The 27,269-nt window shown below is 37.6% G+C and overlaps 1 protein-coding gene across 5 annotated transcripts in view; it reads right to left on the bottom strand.

Annotated features, from left to right (window-relative positions):
- sema3h (sema domain, immunoglobulin domain (Ig), short basic domain, secreted, (semaphorin) 3H) overlaps nt 1–27,269 on the bottom strand; it is a 53,783-nt gene extending 26,514 nt beyond the window's left edge. For 2 of the 5 annotated variants that reach the window (XM_026367121.1, XM_026367124.1), the window contains exons 1-2: nt 23,281–23,380; nt 3,407–3,561 (exon numbers count right to left, since the gene is read on the bottom strand). In XM_026367121.1, the coding sequence (XP_026222906.1) occupies nt 3,407–3,561; nt 23,281–23,380 (255 nt within the window). Of the gene's footprint in view, nt 1–3,406; nt 3,562–23,280; nt 23,982–25,021; nt 25,137–25,957; nt 26,117–27,113 lie in introns of those variants that run through there. The other 3 variants (XM_026367123.1, XM_026367122.1, XM_026367125.1) reach the window with 3 other exon arrangements.

Raw genomic sequence — 27,269 nt, 5'->3', positions numbered from 1 at the left:
CCAGTTACATGTGCATTATAATGCAACATCTATGAATACTGACAATAGTGTGATTACATGGAACTGATTTCCAGTTATATTTCCAGCAATGAACTTATATGTGGCAGCACTGAAGATTCTATAACTATGATGCTGGTTTAATGCTGATACAGGAGAACATGTGAGAGCAATTAATCTAAAGACGCAACACGTCCTCAAAAAAGGTTCCTGCTTCCAGACGTGCAGTTCTAGGTCATGTAAAGTTTTAGTTGTGTCTGTTTCTAGTGTATGTCAAGTTTTTATTGGACCAGACAGGACCTAAGAAGGATTTTGGTTAGACAGTTTGCCCACAGAGAAGCCTACACACATGCCTCGTGTCTTTTTCTGACATTCAGCCACCCCAGGCTTTCCCTCACATTAACTTCTGCATGTGCATCAGCGCCCAAAAATAAAGTAAATCGCACTGTTCCAAAATACTTAACAGGCATTAGAAATATTTTTCCAACCCTGTAATGTAAAAATGAGACATGCAATGGAACCTTTCAAATGCTAGAAGCAAAAGGGAGTTTATTCCAGCTATGATTCAGGAGCAGATATGAAGAAGTTAACAGATGCTAGCATTGTGAGGAGGCATGAAACTGATTAGTGGCAGAGCATTACCAAGTACCACATGTTTATCCACTTTTGAAAACGGTCAGAATAACTGTGTCTGAATAAAATCCACAGGTTGTTTAAGAATCAGCTCCTGTTTGCTTCAGGACTGTTTAGGTTCAGTTGTGTTTTTTGGTCAAACAAACTCAACTGAACCATCCTTGTTTCGGGGGAAGATCATCACTTTTAAAATGACTAATTTCTAATCAGAAAAGGGATGACATCACCAGTGGACTTCTCCATTTCTCAAAAGTTAATAGTCTAATGGAACTAATGTAATCAAAACAACACGTGTCTTACGTTTTCTCTCTTCAGATCACAAGAAACTAAAGTGCTTGTGCACAAGTAAACTTAATCAGTGTATAATACAAACACTCCAGAACGAGGCTTATTTCAGTGATTCAAGTCGAGCCAAAAAGAAAGGCATAGAAAATGAAAGAGACAGACAGACAGAGAGGGAGAGCGAATTGAGGCTTGGTGTCAGATGGCAGCTACATGGTAATTCAAAATATTTCCCTTGGTTAGTCATTCCCTCAGAGACATTAATGGTGAGCAGAGATTGAAAATGATAAGTGATCATCCTCACCTATCTCCACATACCACAGAAGTTGCTCTAGTTTACTCAAGAAAATTCAACTATTAACTCAAAATGAATATCATTCAAGTGAAAACACTGACTGACTGAAAATTGTTTATAATGAAAAGAATAATGATCTGTGCATGGATGTTGACCCAACAGAAAACTCCAAAGCTGATGTTTTTGTTTTGCACTACAACTCTGAATTTATTTCACTCTATAAAAAGTGACACAGGCTCTTTGGATGTGATTAATAACAAATGATGGCGCTTTCAGGAAACAATTTCTGGATGTCCAGTAATCGTTCTCTGATGTAGTAATTCCCGCAGAGCCCCGTGCTATGCAAAGACGATCAGATTAGATTAGAGACCACATTCCCCCTTATCACCAAATACCACACACTGACAGGAACATGGACCACCACTAAAGGATTCTCACCAGGTAAAGACTTAATGGGAATTTACACCTCGGTGAAAGCATGCGGGGTGTTAGTTTATAGAAAAGACAAAGGAAAAGTGGGTTTATGTAAAAAGGGAATTATAAACATTTTAGATTTTTGTAAAAGATATTAAGTGTGCAAGAAAGAATAAAGACCAAATATGCAACTAAAAGCCACAAACACACACTCAAACTTCTTGTGACCCTGTGTGTAATGTGGGTTGCCAGATGTAGACTCACACAGAAGGAATGCATTTCTCTTGGTTTGATCAAAGAAAATGCAACTAAGGGCAACAGAGTCACATTGGGCACTCTGCCCTGAACTGGGATGGACTGGAAGAACTGGTTATGTGTTCATCTCTCTTTGCCAACACCATTGTATTGAGCCAGTTAGATGGTACATACTGTGTCTACAGCCTAGGTGTGTGTTAGATTTTAAGTTGTCAAATGATAAAATAAATACAAGGAGGTACTAGCACTGATAAAAAGCTCTGGGTGAAAATAAACAAAAATGAAGAGAATATAGCACTGAGAGTGATTTTAACACCAGGGAGAGAAACTGCACACAAGCTGGAATGATATAAACAAACTATAAATACTGTATGTACAAGTACAGAACTTTACAGCCCGCACAGAGATGAGTTATGAGTTGACTGTGACTATCTATCCTTTTGTTGGCTTACTGCCTGGCTGAGTGGGTGGCTAACCAGCTTGACTGCTGTCTGTTTTACTAGTGGTCTTTCTGTTTGCCTACCTGAGCCTGTGGCTCTCTGACACCTCATGATGAGGGTATTGATTAGATCCAGCAAGGCAGAGTTATGAAATGCAGCACTGTTGTTGTCCTCACTGTGACCCTGAAATCAACCTGAGTGACTGGCAAACCATCATTGTGTCTAGATGTCTGGATATAATGTCAAAGTTGTGACGGAACCATAACAAATCTGTATTTTAAGCGTAATTTATATTGAAGGTTTTTTGCTTTTTTAAATAATGAGATTGATTTAAATAGATTTTCACTAACATTTAGGCTCTTGTATAGAAAGCATTTCTGTTTCCTGCTGAAAATTTTGGATTGGTTCAAAATTCTTTGAAGATCAAAATTGTTTAAACACATTTTGTCACAGCACGTGTGTGTAACATTGCAGATTTAATGTGTTGCAGCATGATTATTAGCTCATGCTCATTAGAATAAGTAACATACTGTATGTGGTGCGGGAATTTTACCTACTGAATCAGGAAAGGGCAGAGATGACATGGATGCCTGCTTCAGGGTTTAACTTACAAAGGACAATGAGTCATCCGTGGCAAAACCAGGAGAAATTGTACAAAAGCAAAAGAGCTCTATATCACTTGCTGAGTGCAGGTGACCTGACTCTGTCTTTGTTCATAACGTGATCCAAATGTCAGCTGTTCTTCTCTGAAAGCATAGCACCTGTATAACACTGCCAACACAGTTTTCAGTTAGGAGGGAGAAGGAATGTGAGAAATGTGGAGAGAATTATTTGTGGCCTGACTGGAAATTACTCCGTAAAGTGTTTCAGACGGTTACAAAAAATAACATTATTATTAATGCTAGAACTTATCCTGTTGAGCATTCTGTGGGGATTGCCAGTCGTCCACAGGACTGACACAGAGACAGAGGATCATTTAAACAAATGACTGCCACATGTTTGGAAGATACTTTCCTCTGAATGGTATGCGAGTGTGTGTGTGTCTGTGTGTCTGTGTGTGTGTGTACAGTATATGTCCTCCATTTCTAACCTTGCGTGGGTTCTGTGTTATGTCGTCCAGACTGGTAGAGAGCAGGTTATCTTTCATGGCCACGTACAGACGCTTCCCATCTTCATCAGGGAGCAGGGAGTGCAGCTCTCCAGCTACTAGCGGCAGCGTCAGCAGGCGGCCATTCTGAATAAGTTCTGAACAAGAGAAGAAGAACAAAAGATGACATTAATGATTCAAATCAGTGGAGACTGTCTAGCATTTGAAAATGTACAAAGAAATATAGAGGAAATACAAAATTAATGAATGTGACAGTGACATGTTACTGCAGGCAGAATGAGTAGTTTGCCAAATAAAACGACATGCCATGTTGGGTTCAGATACCCTTAACTGAGCAATAATCACTTTTCTTAGAGAAGAGATATTTCAACATCTGGTAAAGATCTCACCATTTCAGCAAATAACTTTGTATACTATAATGTTTTGTCTTTTAAAATTTCTCAAAACTCGCAAACAAAGCAAGAACCAGCTTAACAGATTTTTAGGGAAGGAATAGTTCAACATTTTGAGCAATATGTATTAATATATATTTTTTTGGAGAGAGTTTAATGAGAAAATGAGTTTACGATGGACATAAGCCAGTAGTTGATTAGCTTGTAAAAAGAGATTGAAAACTTTCCAGCACCTCTAAAGCTCGCTAATAAAACATATTGCCTCACTGGTTCTATCCATGCACAATCAGAAATGTAAAATTAACAGGTAACTTTTTACTGAAACTGAAACTACTGATTATAGCACTGAGCTTTGGCAGTTTTGGTTTACACAAAGGCAAATATACATAATTCCCAGTGCAATCCAGGAACACATTTTGCTAAATGGTCAGAGTTTCTGAGTCAAGCTATGAAGTTAATTAAGAAAATGTAAGAAAAACAGATTTAAAAAGACTGACATTTTGTCAAAGACACAACATCTCTCACTCCTTCATGTTATTTATCAAACACACATTTGTTAGTTTTTTGTCTTGTATTTTAATTTCTACTATAAGAGTGGACACTTTGGCACAAAATAGTCTGTTATGTAGCTTTTGCCTAACACACACATGCATTGTACCAGACTACATCTCCAGACAGATTATATGATAAGGAGTCGTTCAGAAAGCACAGATAAAGAGAGCACAATGTTATATTTTTAATCAGATTTCAATCTTCACACCATGTAAACTATGGGAACTATGGTGCAGGAGATCGGTCGATAGCTGAGCAAGGACAGGAATCACACGTCCGTCTGTCTTGTGTTAACTTTCATATTTTAACTGCCAACTGTTCTTCGGTGGATTGGAAAGCTAAAGCATAAATATATATATATATAGGTTTTAAAGTTGTACCAGGCATAACTTCACACGTCAACAGCTCCAAATAGCAGTGAGAGGCAGAAACGGCTTGTAAAAACAGGCTGAACTTCCCCAGTCCCAGAAAAAGCCCAAAATGTTAGTAAACTGCACACAGTGTACTGTTGTTTAGCAACCTGCCCATTCTACAATACAATAATACCAAGCGGGTGAGAGGCAGAGGAGTACATTTTCCAATGTAGTATAGTATATAAAACAGATTCACTCAAGGGAAGATTAAAGACATAAAAGAATGATTTGCCACAGTGTCAACAAACTGAGCTACAGTAAGTGAAAATAAGCACAGTATAGTTTACAACTGTGCAAATGGTAGTCACTGGTGCTTCTTTCTTTGCAGTGATGGATAACATCTCCCAAACATGCACATGCTCCTTCAAGCAGCTGGAATTGAACTGACACAAAGAACTCAAGTGTAAAACACAGAATATAATTTGGTTAATAGTCCTTACAGCCTCACGAGGGTGTGAATTTCTAGCTTGGATGGAAGCTGTGCAATCAATCACTGAAACATGACAGCTTTACCTAGGTGAATTACATTAGAGGTAGAGCTGCTGCAAAATTCAGTTTTTCTTTTAAGATCAACCAATGTAAACCTGCAGTAATCAACTATTTTTTGTTTTGTTTGTACAGACAGGGCTGTTGGTGAAACTGTCTCCATCAGAATTCAGAGCATTTTGATGAGTGATAAAGTAAGAAACCTGTTAAACCTCTTCTAGACTAAGAAGAAGATTCATTTTCATAGCTATGACACAGAAATCTGTAATTATGAAACAGTATTTTGAAGAAGGTTACAACACACAAAGATAGAGAACCTCTGCATTGCCCACCCTAAACCACGCAGCCAATGATAAATCTAGTCATCTAGTCGTTTGCTGACACATCACTTTGGCTGCCTCTTATTCTTTAAATTTTGACCAAACAGCCTTGCCTCTCCAAACACATGGCAATTATCTGAACTGCAGATGTGGCGTCTATGAAAGTGACGAGTGACTCAGAATACCTTCATCATTCTGCTGTGATGAAGGTACACTGGCAAGAAAAAGTATGTGACCCTTTTGAAATTTTGTGCTGTTCTGCATTAATTTTTCATAAAACCTGATCTGATCTTCAGGTTCAGGTTGATCCTGAGGTGTCAATAAAGACATCAAAGATTTTTTTTTTTTGTGTTATTATTTTAGGCACGTCATATTTGTTAATACGCTTGACTTGGATGAAGATCAGATCACATTTATGACAAATTAATGCAGAAAACCACAAAATGTGGTCCGATATATAGTATATATCATGTTAGTTGCCATGTGGTTTTAATAGAAAGGAAGAAAAAAGGGTGTGTGACGATAAGTGAACACTACATGAAGAAAAGGAAAACAGAAATTACTGACAGGCTTGAAATAAAGTGGGACACTTCTGAAACGCTCCAAAATTTATCCGAATGACTGCAGAAAGAAATGAGACGAGACCACCGAGAAAGGGCGTGAAATGATGGCAGGATATCCTTGCATGAAATGCATCTATCCTTGCATGAAAAGCAAGGATAGATGAAGATATGGTGAGCAACATTCTGGGGTGAGAGAAAGGCCATATTAACTATGAGTATATTTATAGTTAGGGCAAATTAATACTTGATTATTCCAGTGAGAGCAAATCCACAATAACCACACTGAACTGGAAAAAAGTGTGTCTCCACTACTGAGATAGTGTGGATAGAGTGGTGATCTTTGTTAGTTTAAACATTTGGAGACAGATGGATACTGTATTATATTGAAGTGACTGGGAAAAACATTCTGTTTCACAGTTGCATCTCAACATTATGACTGCATAATTACATACTCCACCTCATCTGGACACAGCTCTGCATATCCCGAGAAAAGCTGCGTGATGTGGCTTTGTGACAACAATAATCAAAAAGCCAAGAGTCTACAAATGTCATGACAATGTTGGTGTTTGAATATTTTAAGCTGCCATCCTCTGTCATGGCAGGTGCTGCTTGCTCACACCATTTCATCTCCACATAGATGCACAAATATGGATATTCATGTAAAGTCGCCAGACAGCCATAAACACCAGGCTCAAGTGTAAAGTCACGAGTCATACACTCATGTTTTACAGCTGAAGCTCATATTCAGCTGTTTCTTCATGTATGACCACCAGACAAAGAAAAGTCTGTGATGCTTAACAAGTCTCATATATTTAACATGGCAGAATGACAGGCTTCCACAACTCTGCCCAATTAACAAGCTCCATGCTGTGAGCTCCGGTGACTTTTGTTTACAGTTCCTGGTTAGTAATTATGTGATCTGAACAGCAGCTAATATTATAAAATGTGGCCAATTTTGTTTTGGACCAAAGAAAACTTTATGATTGAATCAATAAAGTCAAATAATTGTATTGCATTGTCTTTTTTCATGGACCACACAAACCACAAATTAAATGTGAGCAGGTAAAAAATGAAGAGATAATGGAAGAGGAGCAGAAGGGAGAGAAGATGAGAAAGTGACAACAAGATGAAAACTGCCTGATGGGAGAAGACAGTTAGGAGATGAGAATAGGAAAAATGTCAAAACTTGACACAATGACAGACAGATTAGAAGTGGATGGAGCAGGAGATCAGAGTGAAAGAAATCCGGATAGCAAAAATTAATAAATACAGACGGATGATGATAAGTGGGAAAAGGAAAAATGGAAAAACACAGGTGGGGCTAGGCAGGAGAAGTCAATGAGAGTAGAAGAGAGAGTTTTGCTATGACAGGGTGGGGGGAAATGATAGGCGTATGTGTGGATTGAGGAGGAAGCTGAATTAACTGAGAAAGTAGGATGAAGAAAGAAGAGTAGTTAAAAACATGCAGGAAATCTGCAGTGTAACAGGAGGAAAAGGGTGAGGGAGGCAGATGAAAAAAGAGGCAAAAGGCAAAATGTGAGAGAGGGTGAAAATCATATGATGACAGGGTGAAAAATGATGATTGGGTAGATGATGGGTGAAAAAAATGAAAGGTAGAAACTCACAGAAGCAAAAAAAAGGGCTTACAAATCAGGTTTAAGAAGAAAGAAGGAAGAGGACGAGGAGGAGGGGGAAGAAAGGAAGACTGATGCTGGAGACAGAAATGAGGAACCGCAACATGCTGACAGTCAGGCAAAAACACAAGATGGATGAGCAAAAAGGAAATGAGAGAAAAAAAGAAAAGAAGACGTGACTCAATGAAATGAGAGATAATGTGAAACAGACAAATAGTCACAGCAGGAGAAGAAAGTTCTGTGCTAAAGGTGGATGGAAGAAACTTACACTTTAGCTCAGTGGGAAATCTCTGCTGATTACCCACTGGGTACTCTGTTAATATTCGGCAAACGGTCAGAGTGGTAAATTGTTTTGCTTCACACTGATCTTGGCTCCATTAATCCCAGTGGAAGCATCAGCAGCACAGTAAATTCAATAGAACTGTTTTTCTGTCTGTTTTGTTCAAGGTTTTTGGCAGCACAAATAATTCCTGTGCAGCAGCTGGGCAAATTACTGAAACCTGGACAGTTTACAAAGAAAAGTTTGGGTAAAAACGTCACCTTCATTTATGTTTGACTAACTAGCTATGAATTTAAATGTATAAAAAGCTCTGTGCTATCTGCTTCATTACATCCATGCATTTAAATAATGAATGTTAACAGCAAAATGTTATAACAAAGGAAAAACAGCATGTGTCTGTTCCTTGATATTTCAACTTCATGCTCCATGTTAATGCTCCATTATTCAGACATTTTTACCTGCTCTTTACACATTGCTAACCAATTCATTTATGTTATTAGTCATAAAGCACAACTTGAATCCTCTCCTTCTGTTGAAAGCACAAACTCATAACTTCCATAGGAGGGCATGATGTTTCTGAGAGCCAGAAAATCTTACCCTCAGTGAAATTTGTGTTGCTCTGCCTACTCAAGCATCCAGCACTTAATCTGCACTATAGTGTGCAAGAGCAATATGACCTTGCCTAATTCAATATAAAATGAAAAGCTCAGCTTAATTGAATGTGAAACCACCTCTTCAGTGGAAACACCAGCAATATCCAGCATGTGTTACCATCACAAGATCCTATTGGGTCAGACAGGCTGAAATCCAGTTCACATCCTCTATTTGGAGTGCATTAAAGCAGCATTATAGCAAGGAGGATGATACTCAGATCTGCAGAGGGAACTAAGAGACACAAGGCACAAGTTTACATTTCTATCCTTGTTAGGATTGTACATTGACATAATGCATTCCCTAGCCCCGTATCCTAACAATCACAACTAAGTGGATAATGCTAATATAACCCTAAAACCTACTCTTAACCCTCAAACAGCACTTCAGCCACATTACACACACACACACGTATACATTTGCACCGATTCAAGTGAGTACAAGTGGTGAATCTGCAGCACGTGTTTAATATTAAAACACATTTAGATTATATATATTATACAAATTCAATTTAGCATCTGCGCACACAAAAGCAACATCTCGGGTTGGCTACAACTGTGTCTCACTTTCTGTATCCCAGTCCAACATCTTGATCTCCCAACGATTAAAAAAAAACACACAGCAACATTCTTTTCTATAACGTGCATGCACATACACAATCCTGACTCGGTCGTGAAACACCAGCTGCACCCACCCCACCCTTACTCTTGGGACAGTTGCCTTGGCAACAGCAACCATGCTGACATAATTTGTGAGGGGGTGTGTGTGGTGTGCCTGCTCGCCCCCATAACCACCAAGTCTCTCTCTTTCTCACACACACACACACACACACACACACACGAATGATTTGGCCCACACTTCTCATCAACACTTTGGCTAAAACACAGAGGGCAGTTTAGAATAATGGAGTGTTTTTCCAAGACATCAAAGCCATTTAGCTAATGGGTGGGCCTACACGCACACACACACACGCTATCAACCACATACATTTACAGATATTTCAGGATATAAAAATCATCAGCTGTGACCTGCAGCCTTTGTATTTGTCACTGCCAACGTTCAATAACACACAGATCTGCCAAGACTAAATTAAATCTTTGACCAAAACACTGTCAGGGAAGGTCAATCTATTCCCCCCCATCTATGATCATTTCTGAATGGAACGGTTTGAGAAGTTGTAGTGAAAGCTTTACTCAAAGTTTTCGCATTCGTCTGTGGCGGCTTGTGATGATTGTATCGACCTAGAGGCAATCTGTTCTCCAACTCTGCAGCCTTTTCGAAACACTGAATTAAAATTGATTTTTAAAATAACTTTAAGCTCCCAAATGGATGAACAAGAGAGCAGAGAGAGGAGAACAACAAGTAAAAAATATCACAAAAACACAAATAAAAAACAAAAAAACAGCTCTATACTGTGTGAAGCACATTTATAATTAAAGATGAACTGTAATTACAGTCTGTGAAGAGGATGGGTAATACGTGGTTATTTCGCTGTGCAGTATTGTTTCAGAACTGATCATTTCATCTTATAACAATCACAAAGTTGTCGTTTTATTGGGTTTGACACAGATCATATAATAACTTCTATAATATTCTGTAACTTTTATATTCCTGCCAGTATCCACGATATGTATGTCACTCTTCCAAACAGTAGAAACTCTTCTCCAAAAAGCACTTTGTGATAAGTTTTTAATCAATGCAGTGCAGAAACACAAGAGATGCTAAAGCCAGTCTAAAAGTTGAAATCCTGAAATTGTATCTGTTTATTCCAACTTCTCATTTCAAATTTTTTACTTAACATAATTTTTTAACAGGCCAAAAACATCCATAGTTTCCATAGTTTTGAGGTTCCGCAAATGAAACTACACTTCTATTCTGCCCTTGCAGAACGCTGGTGTTTAGTTTGGCAAACAGGTAATTAGTTGTACAAATCGGAGATTTTTTAGTTCAGGCTATTGCCTCAGTAATAAAATACTGTCCTTTAACCAAAAAGTTATATATACTCTACACCACCAATAGCCCTACTCGGTAATTTTTACAAAATGTGACAAAACAGATTAACCTGCATAAACAGTTCTCATTTACAGTGACGGAAGTGTGGTAAATACTGCTTAGTATGGTTAAGTATGATGTAGTTATGTGTTTAAAATATTACAAACAATATTTCTGCTGCCACCTTTAAATAGCATACGTGTCTGTCTGTCTGTTAAACAAGTGCTTTCACAAATTCTTTTAAAACTTTATTGATAAAAGCCAATCCCAATTAACAGACATAATCCATTGAAGAGCCATTTAAAAGATCTTCAAGGTATAATAGAGCACAATAATATAAAATATTTATTTTGCTGATATTATATCAGCAAAAAAAAAATCTGTACTGTGAAAGCAGCATAATCCAATCTTTCTCCACACACACAGTGCAGCCATTCTTATCAGCATCAAGTTGACACTGGGGTCAACGAGGGTCATGACCTCTGATCTGAGCCAATTGGCCTCTGACTCCTGTCACTGGGAATCAAAGATGGAAAAGGTTAAGATGCAAAAGAACAGAGACGCTAAGACATAATCCTACTGGTACACACACACATCTACCCACAATCATTAAACTACTGATTGAAAATGTCTGTGTGTGAATGTTTCCTTTATATAAGTGCAAGCATCAGCCTGTTCATAATTACCTCTATGACTGTCTGTTTTTGTTTATATAGTATAAACTGTATAAAGTATAATATGTGTGTGTGGTGTGTCTGTGTGTTGATGGTTTGATGGCAAGGTATTTTTATCCATGGTGAACATTAGATTAAAGACTGCTGGTCATGGGAGCTCTGATGGACCTCGATGTGATTAGGGCAAATGTGTGGCGTGTGATACAGCTAAGAACATTCCTGTGTCTTGCAGCACATACACATAAAAAAAGGAACATGCTAATGCAATGTGTGTTGCCATTTCCATGATCGAACACCTGAAGACAAGCAAAAACAGGTCAGGTAAACATATCTGGATGCCAATTAAAGTGAATTTCCTATTTTGAGTTGATCCAGCTGTTTTTCAAATGTTGTTTAGATTGAATTTTCTTTTTGGACAAAACAGCCATTGAGTAATTCTCTTTTAGTCATGAGGCAGTTACTCCACATTTTTAGCTATATGCAGTAGAAAAATACTAAATGCTATGCACTGGATGCTATTTGCAACTGTTGAACGTAAATATTGTAAATAAAAATGTACAAAGGAGAAAACTTTGTGCAATCATTCTCTCACAGGAAGCCCTTAGATGACAAACCAAAACCAATTTTAAATTAGTGATTCTTTCTTTGTACATATATAGTGTATTTCTTCAGGAATCAAAGTTTAATATTATGTTGGACAAAGTGCTAATTGTGAGGTATTCGCAGTCATCACAAGAACATCATAGTAAGCCCTTCAGCAGTTTGCATACATTGTATTTTGTCCAATTGTTGTTTCACTCACTGGAGTCCAACTTTGTTATTTTCCTGGGGTTTTAGAGTGAGTTCTCATTGTTTCTATATCCAGACACACCAGTTTTTGTTACATACACCCACACAAGCAGCACTTATCATTAATCTATCCAATTATTCTTTTACAGCCCACAACATTGTCCATGTGAGTGTGTCTGTAAGCTACACATGTGTGTATTTTTGCTTCTGTGTCTTGCTGTGTCTGTCTTTGTCCTTCTGTTCGTCTACTCACTGAGCCCCAGGGAACGTTAGCTGTCTGGTATAACGTTCCCAGAGGGAGGACTTTGTTGGCTGCGCCACTAAGGGGGGGAGTGGTAGTGGCGGGGGCGAGGAAACCGGGGCACATTTCCTGTGGAAATGGGGTTATCACTTCACCAATTATTGGTGCAATTACAGCAGGAGGCCTGCAGAAGTCTGGGAACGAAGCCTATGGGCACACAGATGGGCAGATGTACAGAAATGCACATATAAAATCATGTCTGTGGTAAAATTTTTCACTCATGATGATGATGATAAGACCACATCATATTTATGTCTTTCAAGATCTGCCTAAGTTACATCAGGTGTGCTTGGTGCTTTTAATTCCTGCTATGATATACTGTATCTGTTGTCTACAGCTGTGAAGTACATAACGTAAAACAACTTGGCCATGTCATGCTGTCTGAAGAACTCACTGTCGCTTCCTTGACCATTTAAAATCCAACTTGAAACACTCACATACGTACAAACTAATCTGTGCTCATTTGTTTTTTATCCACATGGACTCAAATCTTCTCACACATTCAAACACATGTCCCACACACATATATACACACACACAGACCACAGCAAAATTATAGCCAAACACACAGACACACTATGTCTGGACTGTGTCACTGACAGACCAGACCCACGTGGACAGCTTGACCTTTAACCTCAACACATATGATTGTTCATCACCTTCAGACTGTTTAGTGTGGGTCACTGCGCTGCTATAGACACACATTAGAGTCCATTCTCTGTTTACTTTCTAATTTATTTTTCCATCTTTATTTATATAATAGAAGGTTCAGTGGTAACACTCATTGTTTTCTCTTCAATTTCACACAATTACATAGTGTTGTTGCTCTTGCAATGCAACTGGTTGCACTGACAGCAAAATCCTCCCCAATAATAAATCTCAAATTATTATTTTTGAGGCTGTAAGCAATCTTTTAGAATTTGATATTATGTTCCTATTCTTAAAAACATATGTTTCTCTTAAGCCCATGAATAATGTATTTTGTACTGAAACCCTTCTGTAAGGTAAAATGTGATCTCTGGCCAAAACTTGAGGTGCATTTTTTCAATCCTGCATCCAACTATATAAAGATGTACTTGTCTTCAGAGGTTGAGGTTTAGTTGAGTCAGTACCACATTTGTCTATCATGCTTGTGAGGTTTATGACTCTGAAGTGGGTTTATCCCAAGATGAAACAATAACCCATAGTGGCCTGGAATTGTGACAGATGCTGAAGAAAATCACTGCTGTGGGCTGTCACAGACTAGTGACTACTTTCTGCATTAAAATAATCAGCACAAATTTAACTACACATGAGTTAAGTGAACACGTTGTAAGACATTTTGTGTGTCCACACCCATCAGACTGAAAAATCTTTCTTTTAAACAGTCTGTGGCTTGTACTTGCTGGCTCAGCCTCAAAGCATGTTAGACATAGATATGCTTCGTGGACATTTACTTTAGCAGATGGGTAATAACTAACTCTACAATTTAAAAATATGGGCAACCATTAAAAAGTAGCTGTCCTGTGTAACCTCAGTGCAGAAGTTATGGATAGTCATAATGTCTACAGTGAGTTTAGGTTTAAATTTATCACTTGTGAGGGTCAAGTTATCATAGATCTTCACTTTAAAGCCTCAGCAGTGCATCACTGTACATCCTCTCTATTTTCTGATAAGTACTGGCTGTATTTAAACAGGAAAAGGAAGTCCAACTTCCAGCCTTTTGTGGGACTTTGTCCTGTTTTCCCATCACTGACAAAACAGGGAGAATCAAATTCTTGTGGTTTCATCTTGTTTACGCAGCCTTGGGAATGTCAGATCTGTAACACCAAAGGTTAAAGATGAGATGTTATGTGACCTTGTACATGTAACATTAATATGAGCTTTTACTGTAGTCTACTACCTGTATTATAATATACTTACAGATTTCTTTTGTTGCAAATTGAAAGGACATTTAAAGTTATTTAGCTTAGAAAACTGCCATTTAAATCCCCAAAACAGCAAGAATAAAAACATCAGAAATGCCTCTGAGTAAGATGCTGACTCCTTGACAGATGCTTCACTATCTGATACTGCTTCTTTCTACAGACTTCCACCTGCATGAGTGCTACAAAAACAATTATTGAGAACAACCATAAAAACCTCATAGTGATAGTGGAAAGAGTATGTGAATTGGAATACCCTCAACCAGGCGCTTCCTGTAGCTGTGAATCAGACCTGCACATTGTTAAGAAGGGATTTTAGCCCATTCTTCAAGGCAGAACTGCTTTAGCTCTGTCATATTCTTTGGACGTCTCGTGTGTGGCTCTCTTCAAGTCGTTCCGTAGCATCTCTATTGGGTTGAGGTCTGGGCTCTGACTTGGCCACTCCAAAACGAATTTTGTTTTTCTGAATCCATTCTGTTGTGGAATTGCTTTGGTGTTTTTGGACATTGTCCTGTAGCCCCAATCACTGCAAGCTGGCCAGGCCCTGATGCAGGCCCAAATCATGATGTTTCCTCCACCATACTTTATGATTGGGATAATGTTCTAATAATGATATGCTGTGCCCTTTTCACGCCAAATGTAGTGCTGTAGTGTTCTTTCCAAATAGTTCAAAATAGTGTCATCAGTCCACAAAACATTTTGCCAATACTACTGTGGAGTGTCAATGTACTTTTGGCTTTGGAACTTCGGGCATGCAGCAATGCTCTTTTTAGTAAGCAGTAACTTCCTTCGTGGTGTCCTGCCATACACACCCTGCTAGTTCAATGTTTTACCTACTGTAGACTCATGAACACAGATGTTAACCAGTTCCAATGATGCCTACATATCTTTGGTTGTCACTCTGGCTTGTTTCTTTACCTCATTAATAAGTGTTTATTGCGCTCTTGGGGTCATTTTGACTGGCTGCCCACTTCTTTGTAAATTGTCTCCAAAATTAATTTTCTTAACTTATGCTAACACCTGACTCCAATTAGCTTTTTTGAAGTCATTATTTAAAGGGTTCACATACTTTATCCACTATCACTATGAAGTGAAAGAAATACTGTTATATACAAATAAAACAGTGCAAGATGTCAACAAAACATTTTAAATATATGATAAATATATTTTGCCTTAGCTCATTTTACAACTTTTAGCTACTTTTTCGGCATTAGTATTTTTATTGAAGCATTTCACAAGTATTGAATTGTTCTAGATCACACATTATAGTTTGGTCAGTACTAATGTACTGAACAGTACATTAAAGTAGAATGCCCTAGTTACCTAACTAATAGGACTTTTCTTGTGTCTGTTAAATGTTATATAGCAGAAGAGGTGAAAAGCTCTAAATTGTTGACAGCAGGGCAGATTGGACCAAATGTATACTTAGGGGAAATGGAAGAAATATGACGCTTGTGTTTTGTTGTTGTTGTTGTTTTTATTTTGCTTAATTACAGATTTCAGACTAAAGATAGTCTGTGATATCAACACCAAGAACCTCTCAAGGGTAAATTTACAACATGTCCACTGTTGTCAAGCACTGTTGTTGCCAAAGCAAGAGTGCAATTAGACTCTTTTCACTGTCTGTGTCCAGAGAGAGGGAAAACCCTTAAGCATCAGTCCCCTTAATCAGTAATTTTATGTCTTAATAAGGACCTAAACTTTGCAAGAGCATTTGCTCAGGTCTCCCAACTATTCTGGAAAAGTAATTTTAAACAACAGAGGAAGGTGAAGTCTTTTCACGAAACTGGGTTACTTTATGTTATGACAAATGACTACATAAATACCCTGAAAAACAGGTCTGAAAGAAAAACAACTGTGTTGCATGAGTTCTTTATGAAGTGTGGATGAGCAAACAGCTGCCGTTTGACGTTAATCGTGACAAGCAATCATAGCACCATTAGGAATGGTCTCCATTAAAATTAATAATAGAGAAGAATATCCTGATCTGTGCCAGTGAATTCCACATCTCAGCAGCATCCCCAACCCTGAGCCTGGAAAGCGCTGGCCTAGATAGAAACGGATCTGAAAGAATAAATGAATAATGAAATATCCCTTGATTTTTAATACTGCTCTGAAGGCTTTTGTCCTTTATTAGTACACAGAGGGAAGAGAAAGGTGAGGCTGAAGAACTACTTCTTTACTTGCAACTGAAACACTGCAAAAAAATGGATAAACATAAACAAATACCAAAGACCAAAGTGGGCCTTAATTCAGACATCCTGGAATATATGGATGTTCATCTGTTAAGAATTTAACCTAAGATTATAGTTTCATCTAAGAGCAGCATTCTTAGACAATGAAAATATTACAGATATAAACTTAATAAATCAGTCTAAAAAATTCTTCTTTATGCCTATAATGGAGGAAATAAATCAATAAAATACATGTTTACCTTCAACAATACATTACTGTAAAAGTAATTTTGATAATATAAGGGTTCATTGTGTGCGAGTCACTGTTGGGTCCAGTGGGTGTCACGTTTGCGCTGGGATTAAAACAGAAACCTTCGCTAAGGTAGCAGCTGTGAGCATGTATCTGTATCTCCATGCACGCCACATGATGTTATGCTGTGTCTATTTACTAGATATGTGGATAAATTATGAATTCTTGTTATGAATTCTTCCACCCAAAAAGGTTGAAGATTTTGTGTATGGTGAACAATAAATATTTCACCTGAAGCAGAAGAGCAAGGTCTGGACTTTCTCATTTCACAAGATGTGAAATGCCTGTGTGCAACAGAGAGGATCACTTACTTTGACATGCCTATGCAGCTTCTCATTGCATTTAAGTTTAGCTTTAGCCCCTGCTGGAATACAAACTTACTAACTTGCTATGTTAAGACAGTTCACTTTACTGTCTATATGTACAATGTACTGTATATACAGTATATTGTATTTGTCATCCATGTTTGTCTGAGCTGGATTTGTAATAATATACTAAGGCTGTATCTGAAATCACTGCTTATTCACTACCCCTCAAAAGTGTGTAGTTTCCTCAATAGTAAGGAGTAAGATGTGTTTTGTATGTGTACAAATTCAAATGAAATTCACATGGAGTCGAGGAAGTGAGAGTGGGATTAAGGAAGACTTTTAACAGCTGATTTACAAGATATCTTTAAAGTAGACCACATTTATGTATTACTATTTAATTGATCCCCATTAACTCAAATCAGTCAATAAATCAGCTGATAGCTACTGGTTGCTGTATCTGTAGGATTGTTTGTCTCTCAGACAGCACAGCTACGCAATTGCATCTTCATTAAAAACAGCTAGCTAGTCTGGGTTTTGTTTGGAAGGGGCTGTTGTTGGACAGTGAAATTTCCTCAATATTTTGTTGCTACACATCATTTGGCAAGACCTAATGATAAAAATCACAACTAAGAGATAAGAATGTAAATATGTGAGGACATTTCATAACTGCATCTACAATAAGTGTAATGCAGTTTTTATCTTAATAAACTGACTTTTACAAATATGCACACGAGCAAACATACATCTGGACACTGATTAACTAATCTCCTGTGTAATATAACCAAGTAATTTGCATGCTAATAACATGAATGGGAAAAGGTCTCATTTACATTTACATTACAGTTTGGGCATTTGTCCAGCAATACACAGCAGAATGAGTGCATTAAAATCAGCAGTATAGAAGTCAAATGTCAAAACCAAAGTCTCTATTTATACCAAACAAACTCCATATGATTAAATTCAAATATTCTCCAGTGAACGATGACCATTAAACGTCTATGACAAGCCAATTCAGTGAAAGGTGTATGAATAAAACATGCCTCAGAGTCGATGTGAGGAAACAGATTTGCACAGACTTAATAAACCATCTAAACCTCCACTGAGACGATTATAGAGTTTTATTCAGTAATTGTAACAATAAATCTTCATATTCTCATTTGACAGTTAGATGAGTTTGCGTGCTGATAGTGCTGTGATGGCAGTAACAGGGATTTTGTGTTGACAATGACAATGGTTATGTATAAGTTTATAACATAAATATGTTGTAACTGTATGCAAAAATATCCATATGTTACCAATGTGTGTGTCTAAGCTCAGTCTTTTAACTATTTCTGCATTCTGTAATTAAGTCCAGGTATTCTATAGTTATGTGTGTGCAGTATCAAATGTGATTAGTTCATCAGGTCTCCGTGCAGTGGGACATTATACATATTTCACCTAATACTTGGGAAGAAAATGTCTCCTCAGCGTGTGTGTGGTACAGAGATTGTATCTCTAACTGCCATCTATCATCACGTAAATCACACTGCCATTCACTGAATGACTGTAATAATGCACTCATTACATTGCTCTGTCTGTGTGTGTGTACGTGTAAACTCACTTCTGCATATGGGCAACATAAAGTTTAAGTGAATAACTAGGATAATTTAGTCATTAGGAGAGAGATGAGGAGTTAGGAGGTAACCAGGCATGTATTTAAGTATTTAAAGCTGTTTCTGTAGCTGTCTGGTCACTAAGATTAGACTTCACCAATCAGAACAAATCAGACAGGATGGATGGATAAAAAATCTCTAAGACCAGAAATAATCAAAATCTGAAAAAGAATAAATCGCTAAAAGATTTGACTAATTAATTTATCCAATTAAATTATCAGAATAAGTCATGTAACTCTCTATAGACTAACACATTGTTGATTTTAACACCAGTGTGGGGGTCACAAACACAGAAGAGGTCGAGCCCCATTTCATAGTTCTATATTTTGTCTTTCATTATCTATTTTGTCAAAAGTCATTCTGGTAGTGTTTATTTGTTGTGGAAATCACTGTATATTGACAGGTATATTATCAATATGTTTGGTGTAAATGCGATATGGGCTAAGGGTTATATAACCCAGACGTCCCTGGACTAAAACCATCCTCAGCTATGCAGTACTGTTTTTGTTTCCACTGCCCTCCATCTGCTCTGGCGAAGTTCTGGGAGCTAAATTTCAGCACTCATCAGAAGTTAGTACTAAAGTTCCAGGGACCTGCAGAGTTGGGGGTTCGGGTAATGGAAAGGTTCTGTCCTACAGTCATAAAATCCTATTAGAGCTGGATAATCAGGTCATCTGCTTCAGAAAATTACATAAATGGTTGGACACAAACATTCCTTATCTAAATTCAGAAAGGCGTAGGTGGGATTCTGAAGATATCTGCCCCTTTAGTATTAAAGAGGGAATCTCTGAGCTTCAGTGGATATTGTTGTGGTACAGTGTTTTACAGTGTGGTGGAAATCAGTATGCAGCAGCAGCAGTCCACATATCCATAGTGAAGCCCTAGTGGCCTCAACCCAGAGGTCGTTGGAGTGAAACCATCCTCTGCTAACAGTGTGTTTTCTAATAGTAACCTGGTTGAAATGTGCTGGTTCAGTTTAGGGTGTGTACTGAAAGAGGTACTCAAGTGGTTTAGTAGCTCCAAGCACAGTTTCATATGTCATGAAGAATAAGCTAAGATTGGTTATGTCACTTGAGTGTTTTCTCAGGCTTGACAAAGGTCCTCTTAAGCCAGAGAAGTCATTATACAAGTGTTTTCAGGGACTGAATCAACTCCCACTGACTCTTAAACTGACTGACATTTAAAAGTGGTGAAAAGGCTAATGCTTTTCTAAAGATTCAATACTTGCTTTTGCGTTCTAAATTTATATTTATCATCACTTCTTTTTCTTTCACATTTTTCCAGCAATGAAGCATGTTGAATGATGTTCTTTCATCTCTGGATTCTGTGGTAATTAATAACAAATACAGAATGTTTTTAAATTATTTGTTCATATTTGCTTACAGAATATTTGTTAGACTTTAGAAATGCATTATTACAGTTTTGTGTCAAATTAACTCCCCTGGTTTGGTAAATTGTTGACTTCATTAAAACATCAACAGGTCATTTATCTGCACTTTCACACTTTGTTTTTCTTCATATTACGCTTTTCATCTATCAACTGTTATACATAATGTGGTATATTAAGAGATGTACTGAATTACTGATCGCAAACTATATGTATTCGATGCAGGTTAGTAGATTTTATTATTGTTTTCGTTCTTTCTTTTTCTTTAGTCATCCTCTCATAGTCATCTATTTTTCTTGCCTTACTCATTATTTAATCATTATTTTACTGCTGCCACACCGGTTAAATCTGTGGGATGTGTTGGATTTCAGTTTCACAGCTTTTTATACTAGCTGATTTTCTTCAATCATGGAGGGAGATACTTCTCTTAAATGTCAGACTTTACTGTTTTTTCAATTAGTTGACAGCTATGAGTTGCACAGATGTAGGAAAATTAAATGTATGGTCTCAGAACTACTTAAAGAACAACCTAAAAGGCAAAGTTTGTTTAAACAGGGCTGATGTAATTACAGCAATTTTACAACAAAAATCTCTTCTGCTTGTCTGAGAAAACTCTCTGTGGTGATGAGAAGGGAAGTGACCACAGCATGGAGCTCCCACAGAGAGAGAGAAGGAGCACACACATACAAACGTACACACAGGCATAATGGTGTACATGGAGCTCATCACAATTCCTACACGCACCATCACAAATTCTTTTTGTTCTCCATCCAAAGAAATGCATGACTGGCTACTTTAGATATAAAACACCCACAGTGATACACACACACAAACCTCTGCTAGTCAGAGACATGAGGATTTGTCGGAGCACAATAGACAACAAAGCATGAGGTAAGCAGACATCCTGCAACTGAAACAGCTCTATTTACATGCACACACATAAGCTCATATCTTTAACAGCAACAGCAACACACACATTTTCTTGCACATGAGACCACACACACTGCCAAGGACACGCAGGTACACAGTTCATGTGTGCTCACACAGACACAAACTACTTTAGCAGCTCTTCATATTTTCACATTCAGATTTCATTAGACCTAAATTCCCACCTGGGAGAATCCGACAAGGTTTCCCTTCTCCCTCTCGCTGTACTTTCTAGGTCACGATTGGTCGACTTCAGTCTTATCACAACTACTTCACAGAGTCTTTGTGCTGCGGCTTATGTAAGAACGTGTAATCAGTTGGTTTATTACTCTACAGTGTCTCTGGTAAACATGATTAAAGGGAGTTGAGTTTATCTCACCGTAACTAAAGGCCAGGACTCCTTAAAAGACTTTAAATTGGAAGGGGTTTCACCACAAATAGAGCTGAGAGAGCAAAAGATCAAATCCCAATCAATCCGAAATCCTATTTAATTAGAAGATGCAGTTCTGTGCCTTCTCATTATTTTTGACTGTCAAAATTATATCCAAACAACAAAACACCCAACATGCAGGAGCATATCGCTTCTGAATAAGCATCCCAAGTATTTTTTTTATACTTCAGGTCTATTACCCTGTATTTTATGCACGCAACCACTGTGACTGTGTATTGGACTCTAAGAGCTTTCAAAACATCAGTGACCCACACTCACTTCTGTGCCGAATGCCTTCTATGTTGACACACACGAAACACTAGAGCTGCTGATGCCCTGCTAATGTGTTGCTCACGCTACATATTCTGTGTAGAGTTGGTGGTAGAAGCTTGTGCAACTCCACCACACCCTTCAAGAGGAACCACTGCCATCAATTCAAGCATCCATCAACCTACTAACAGCTGCAGAACCTTTAACACTGGCATGTTGATTCAATAAAACAATATGTGTTTATGAAATGTGCTGCGCATTGGCAGAAGTGCATCAGAAAAAAAGACATTAAGGATGAAATACACCAGCACAGCAAATGCAGGATTCACCACTACATAATTGCTAAATAAATAGCTAGGATTTTAGTTCAAATTAGTTTTTATTTTCCTTTTTCCTTTTAAAGAGTTTTTTCTGTTTTGTCTGTCAGCAGTTTTCTTTTCAGCAACCTCTGTGTGGATTTCACTGTGGTGGACAGATCAGTCTGTGGCCAAGAAATAATTAATTTTGGTGGTGTTCAGGATCTGGGATTTCTGCCATGAGATAATTATTTCTTTGTTAGCCATATCTGAAACTAACAAACACAGACACTTGATTCCAAATGCTGAGGGGCATGTTTTTGCTGTCAAGAAGCCTGTTTCTGACAGGGAGGTTGTCTTCGGGTACAGTATGAGATTTAATTATCAAATTGTTTCAAAGGTGATGTTAAACGTTTGGCTTCAACAAGGAAAAACACATGTGGTCAAACAACCAGACACTTCTTATATAAAATCTCATGCTAGCTAAAATTGTTTAGAAGAGAAAAACATACTGTAAATAACAGACCACGTGGTTCACTGGTTCAACTGACCTACTGTACTTTCTGTACAGGCAAATGTGCAATAAGAGATTATTATTATTAATGAAATTTTGCAATTAGTTAAAAAAAAATAAACTGGTTTAGATACAGGAATCTGGGTAAAACCTTTGTCTCATGTACAACCTGCTGCTTAAATGCAAAATAAAAATTAATTTAGGAATAAAACTCAGAGTGTCAAAATGAGCATTTCAATTATGCCAATTCTGTATTAAGAGGGGAAACCATAAAGGTGGGCAGAGACTAAATACAAGGCTTTCACACCCAAACTAGACAACTGGAAGATTAACACAATACAGGTGATTACAGAGGTGGAGGTAGTGTGACAGCGTTTGAAAGAATTTAAAAGGCAGACAAAGACAGGTTGGAAGGGTGGGAGTTGGTGCAGGGGGGTCAGAGAGGCAAAGGTGTAATTTGTGCACCACATATCGTAACCGTGTGTGGGCATTAATAGAAAAGGAAAGAAAGAAAAATGAAAAATTAGGCGCTGTGATACCCCTTACCTGCATATGTGGGTGTGTTGAGAGTAAGAGAGTGACAGATGTATTAGACATAGAAAAGACAGACTTAAATAAAAGAAATGTTGTCTCTTACCTGAATGTGTGAACTGAAGTCTTGGTTGAGATGCTCTCCACGCTCCTGTTAGCGTTGCCCCAAGGTGGGCTAGAATAACCACTATCGCCGGCCAACACATCCTCCTTCTCAGACAAACACAAAGTCCAGGTGTGAGTCCACTCTTACAAATCCAGGAAACTAACAAGTTCCAAAGCAGTTTCAGGCAAATATCAGCGTTTGATTCAAGTGAATGCCAGCACACACTCACACACACCCATGGATAAACACTTAGTGCAAAGTGCTGTACTGTTAAAACACTCAAATCTAATTAGAGTGCAAGCTAAAGTCAGAAAGATGCTGAATCCAAACAGTCTTACAGTCCAAGTGTGTCAGGCTTGAGTAAGTCCAGATCCTTAAAATAATTCACCACTCCTTGTAAGGAGGTAACAGCAGAACTCACACACTTCACCATCTGTGTGTTTGCTAGTTTATATCTTTGTGTCTGTGTGTGTATGTGTGCTTCAGAGATGGCAGGGAAAATGTAAAAAAAAAAGTCGTCTCTCTGCTGCCTCCTCGCAGCTTGACAGCTCTCTTCTGTTCTGTCTCTCGTCCCAGCTCCTCTCTGCATGTGACTGCTCTCTCTCTCACTCTCTCTCTCTGGGAGGCGGAGGGAACGCGATCCCACATCATTGTGGTCACCCAGTACACACGCCTATTCACCCTGTACACACGCCTATTCACTGGAAGGAAAGCATAGTTATAGCAGAAGACAAATAAGCTTTCATTTTTACTCTGATCTCTCTCACTGTCATTTCCTCACACTCCTGCTTCCCTACTTTTTCTTTTCCCACAATTTGATCAAGTAAAGTGAAGAGTAAATGTGCCAAACTAAAATAAATAAAAACAATAATTACAAAAAAAATAAAAAAACAATATCAACTGTATTTAGTATGTGCAGACTTACATGCACACACATAGGTTTAGTCAGAGAAATTAAATGATAATTTACTCTTTTTTTCAAGAACATGAATTTCCTGAAGCTGATTGAAATATGATAAAGATGAACACCAAATGTTTGGTAACCATTTTACTTATGTTTGCCATGTGTGGAAATTGATAAGGGGAGAGTAATTCAAGAGATATAATCTAGGATCAAGCCATGACATGGATTAAAATTAACGAGCAAGATTTCACACTTGATTCTTAAACAAACATCCACCTTCTCATTCCTTCTGTACCAAACTCTTCTTTAGTCCCTATCCTCCTTCTCATTATTTTCTGTTTCCACTCTCAACCCAAATGCAATCATTAAACCCTGCGCCGTCTTTGTCGCTGTTATGTTCAGTAGATAGCAGCTCACTGGGGTACAGCAACACAGGCTGAATTTTTCACCAGCTCAAGTTCAATTGAAGGCTAGCAGGGACAATTTATTCATTCTCTGAGATAAATAATGAATTTAGGTTGCAAGCAAATGAAAAGTATCTACTGTCCTCCCACCAAGGATTTCTGATTTGTAAATCATTTATTCTCCACACTTGTTTGTTATTCCATTGCTAATGGTGCTTCATTTTAATATGACCCAGCAGTTTAATTATGTTATTTGATGTCCTCTAACCTGTTGTTTACACAACCTCACACAGTTTCAAATTGGTTGAGGCCAAATCAGGTCAAACCTACACGCCTAATTGAGTTATCTAATTATTAAACGCAAGAAGTCACAGAGAGGTTACAGACAGATAGCAGCAATAATACTACTAGCAGTGGTCACTTTAATGCTTACCTATCACTGCTGTGGCATATCTGCTGAGATCAACCCAGGTTTACCTGTGCAGGTAGTACTGCCACTTTGTTGATTTGAATTTACTGCATTAGTCCTGTGAAACATAGGAATTCATCTGAAAAATCAGAATCAAAATGTAAAAAAAAATCTCATATTGATAAGTCAAGTCAAATGTATTAATATAATCCAATACAACAAATCATAACATTTCCTCAATATCTACAGCATATAACACCCTCTGTTCTTAGCTCCTTAAATCAGATAAGGAAACTTCCCAAAACCCTTATATTGTGTGTTTAAAACTGCAGATGTCAACACATTGTGAGTAAAGAGGATAAAGTACCTGTATGTTTTATAACTTGTTGGTAAAACACATCAAAAGTAGTAGTAGTTGTAAGATGTATATGTTTTTAAAAGTGTTCTGTTTAAATCTTAAATCATTCTACAAATTACACAAAACCGACTGTAAACAGTAAAGGTTAAAGGCCTAAAAGTTAGGTTTGACATTTTGCAACAGTACCACTGGAATAGCAACTCAGGAAGCACTGGACATGGCAGTCATCATTTTAACATGTGGGTAGATGAGTCACAACTTGTTGCCTTCATATCAAAATAGTCATATGGCGAGCAAAAATTTCAGTTGTGTAAGACTCATCTGACCAGTCTGCAACCCCTGAGCCAATCCCCATAAAAAACACAAAAACAGGAAGTACTACTTCTGGTGTTAGTTCTTTGGGAGTTTGAATCTAAAGTACCCCCAGACAGAAAAGAAAGGAACACTGAACAGATAGAGTTCAAGCAGCCTGTAGTCAGTTTACAAAATACAAATTCCACCTTCCACCACTTTAAGCTTGAACCATAAAACTGTCCTATTAGGACCTCCTAAAGTTTTAGTTCATTAAGACAGGATAATTACAAGCTTGTCGTCAATCTTACCTGATCATTTTGTGTATTAGTTACGACTAATGGCCTTCCAGCTGGCTCGAACACAAAGCTTTTGAAATCACTTTGACAAGCGACGCCAATTGTTCAAATAGCGTGTGTGCGCCGGCTCCTGGGATCATTACTGGTCTCAGATCCTACCGCTGCTATTCTCTACAAACCACCCAGACACACATCCACAAACTCATTCCCTGTCTCATGAGTTGAGCGAGAATGCATCAGTTAATGAGCACTAATTGTCATCTTGTTGTTCTTTGTTTTGTTTCGTGAGGTTTTGGCCCCCTTTTCAGACTCAAAAGATCCCTAATGTCACTAATTCCCAGTTTATATGATCATAATGCTTTACAAATTGATGTAAGTGATATGAAGACTGAAGCATCGATTAAGGTCTTTCTCACATCACACATTAAATGTTGTGTTCACTGGTGGCTGTTTCTGTAGAGGTCCTGGATTGGAGACATTTAAGCCACAGATTTTTTATTAACAAACTACTTTAACACAGATGTTGCACAAATGGTGATTAACTTGACCCTCCCCACCTAATGAGGGCCAGTTAAAAATGTTAAAAGATCCAACATAAAATAAATAAATCACAGATCTCAGCTTAAAAAAAAAAAACGACTATGCAAATTTTACATTATTTGGCATGAGCTTCTCTGATAAACACCTTTGAACATTTCACAAATAACTGAATTTAAAGTGTTTTTGTAATAATTCAAAATTTGTTCTATTATTTAAATTAAATGAATTCATGACTTTGCCCAATAATTAGCAATAGTAGCAGTAGTAGTTTAGGAGGGGCATTACTTTTATAATAAGCAGTATGTCTTCATAGTTTAATGTTAAGCAAGATGTTGTAAAAATATCTCCACATTCTTTCAAGACATTAGGGGGAAATTCAGAAGATTATTTTTTACAACTGTAAAATAAAAAAATAAATAAAATAAAATCCTGTTAATACAGTAATGTTAGCTTAATTAACAGCCAGCTGAAGTTTTATTTTCCAATATTTTTTAAAAGCTCTGTTTAATAAAGTTCTACTTGGCACAATACCTGTTTATTTATTAACATATTTGCCCTAAAAGATAACAATAATAATAAAATAGTCAATCTTGGCCAGTCCGGCTATGAGCTAGGTTAGCATACCTACCGTGAGCCGTTAGCTGGTAGAGGGGTTTAACTGTGGCACATTTCACTGTTACTTCAGTAACAGAGATGTGAATGCAGATATTTAAGTTACTGAAAAATGTCTAAATCTAACACAACGAGACGACAAATCAAACTCTTGCCATATTTAAAGGTCCTC

This window comes from Anabas testudineus, chromosome 7, assembly GCF_900324465.2.
Source record: "Anabas testudineus chromosome 7, fAnaTes1.2, whole genome shotgun sequence".
Taxonomy (NCBI): domain Eukaryota; kingdom Metazoa; phylum Chordata; class Actinopteri; order Anabantiformes; family Anabantidae; genus Anabas; species Anabas testudineus.
The sequence above is the reverse complement of the archived record's forward strand: the minus strand, read 5'-3'. Positions and strand labels throughout refer to the sequence as shown.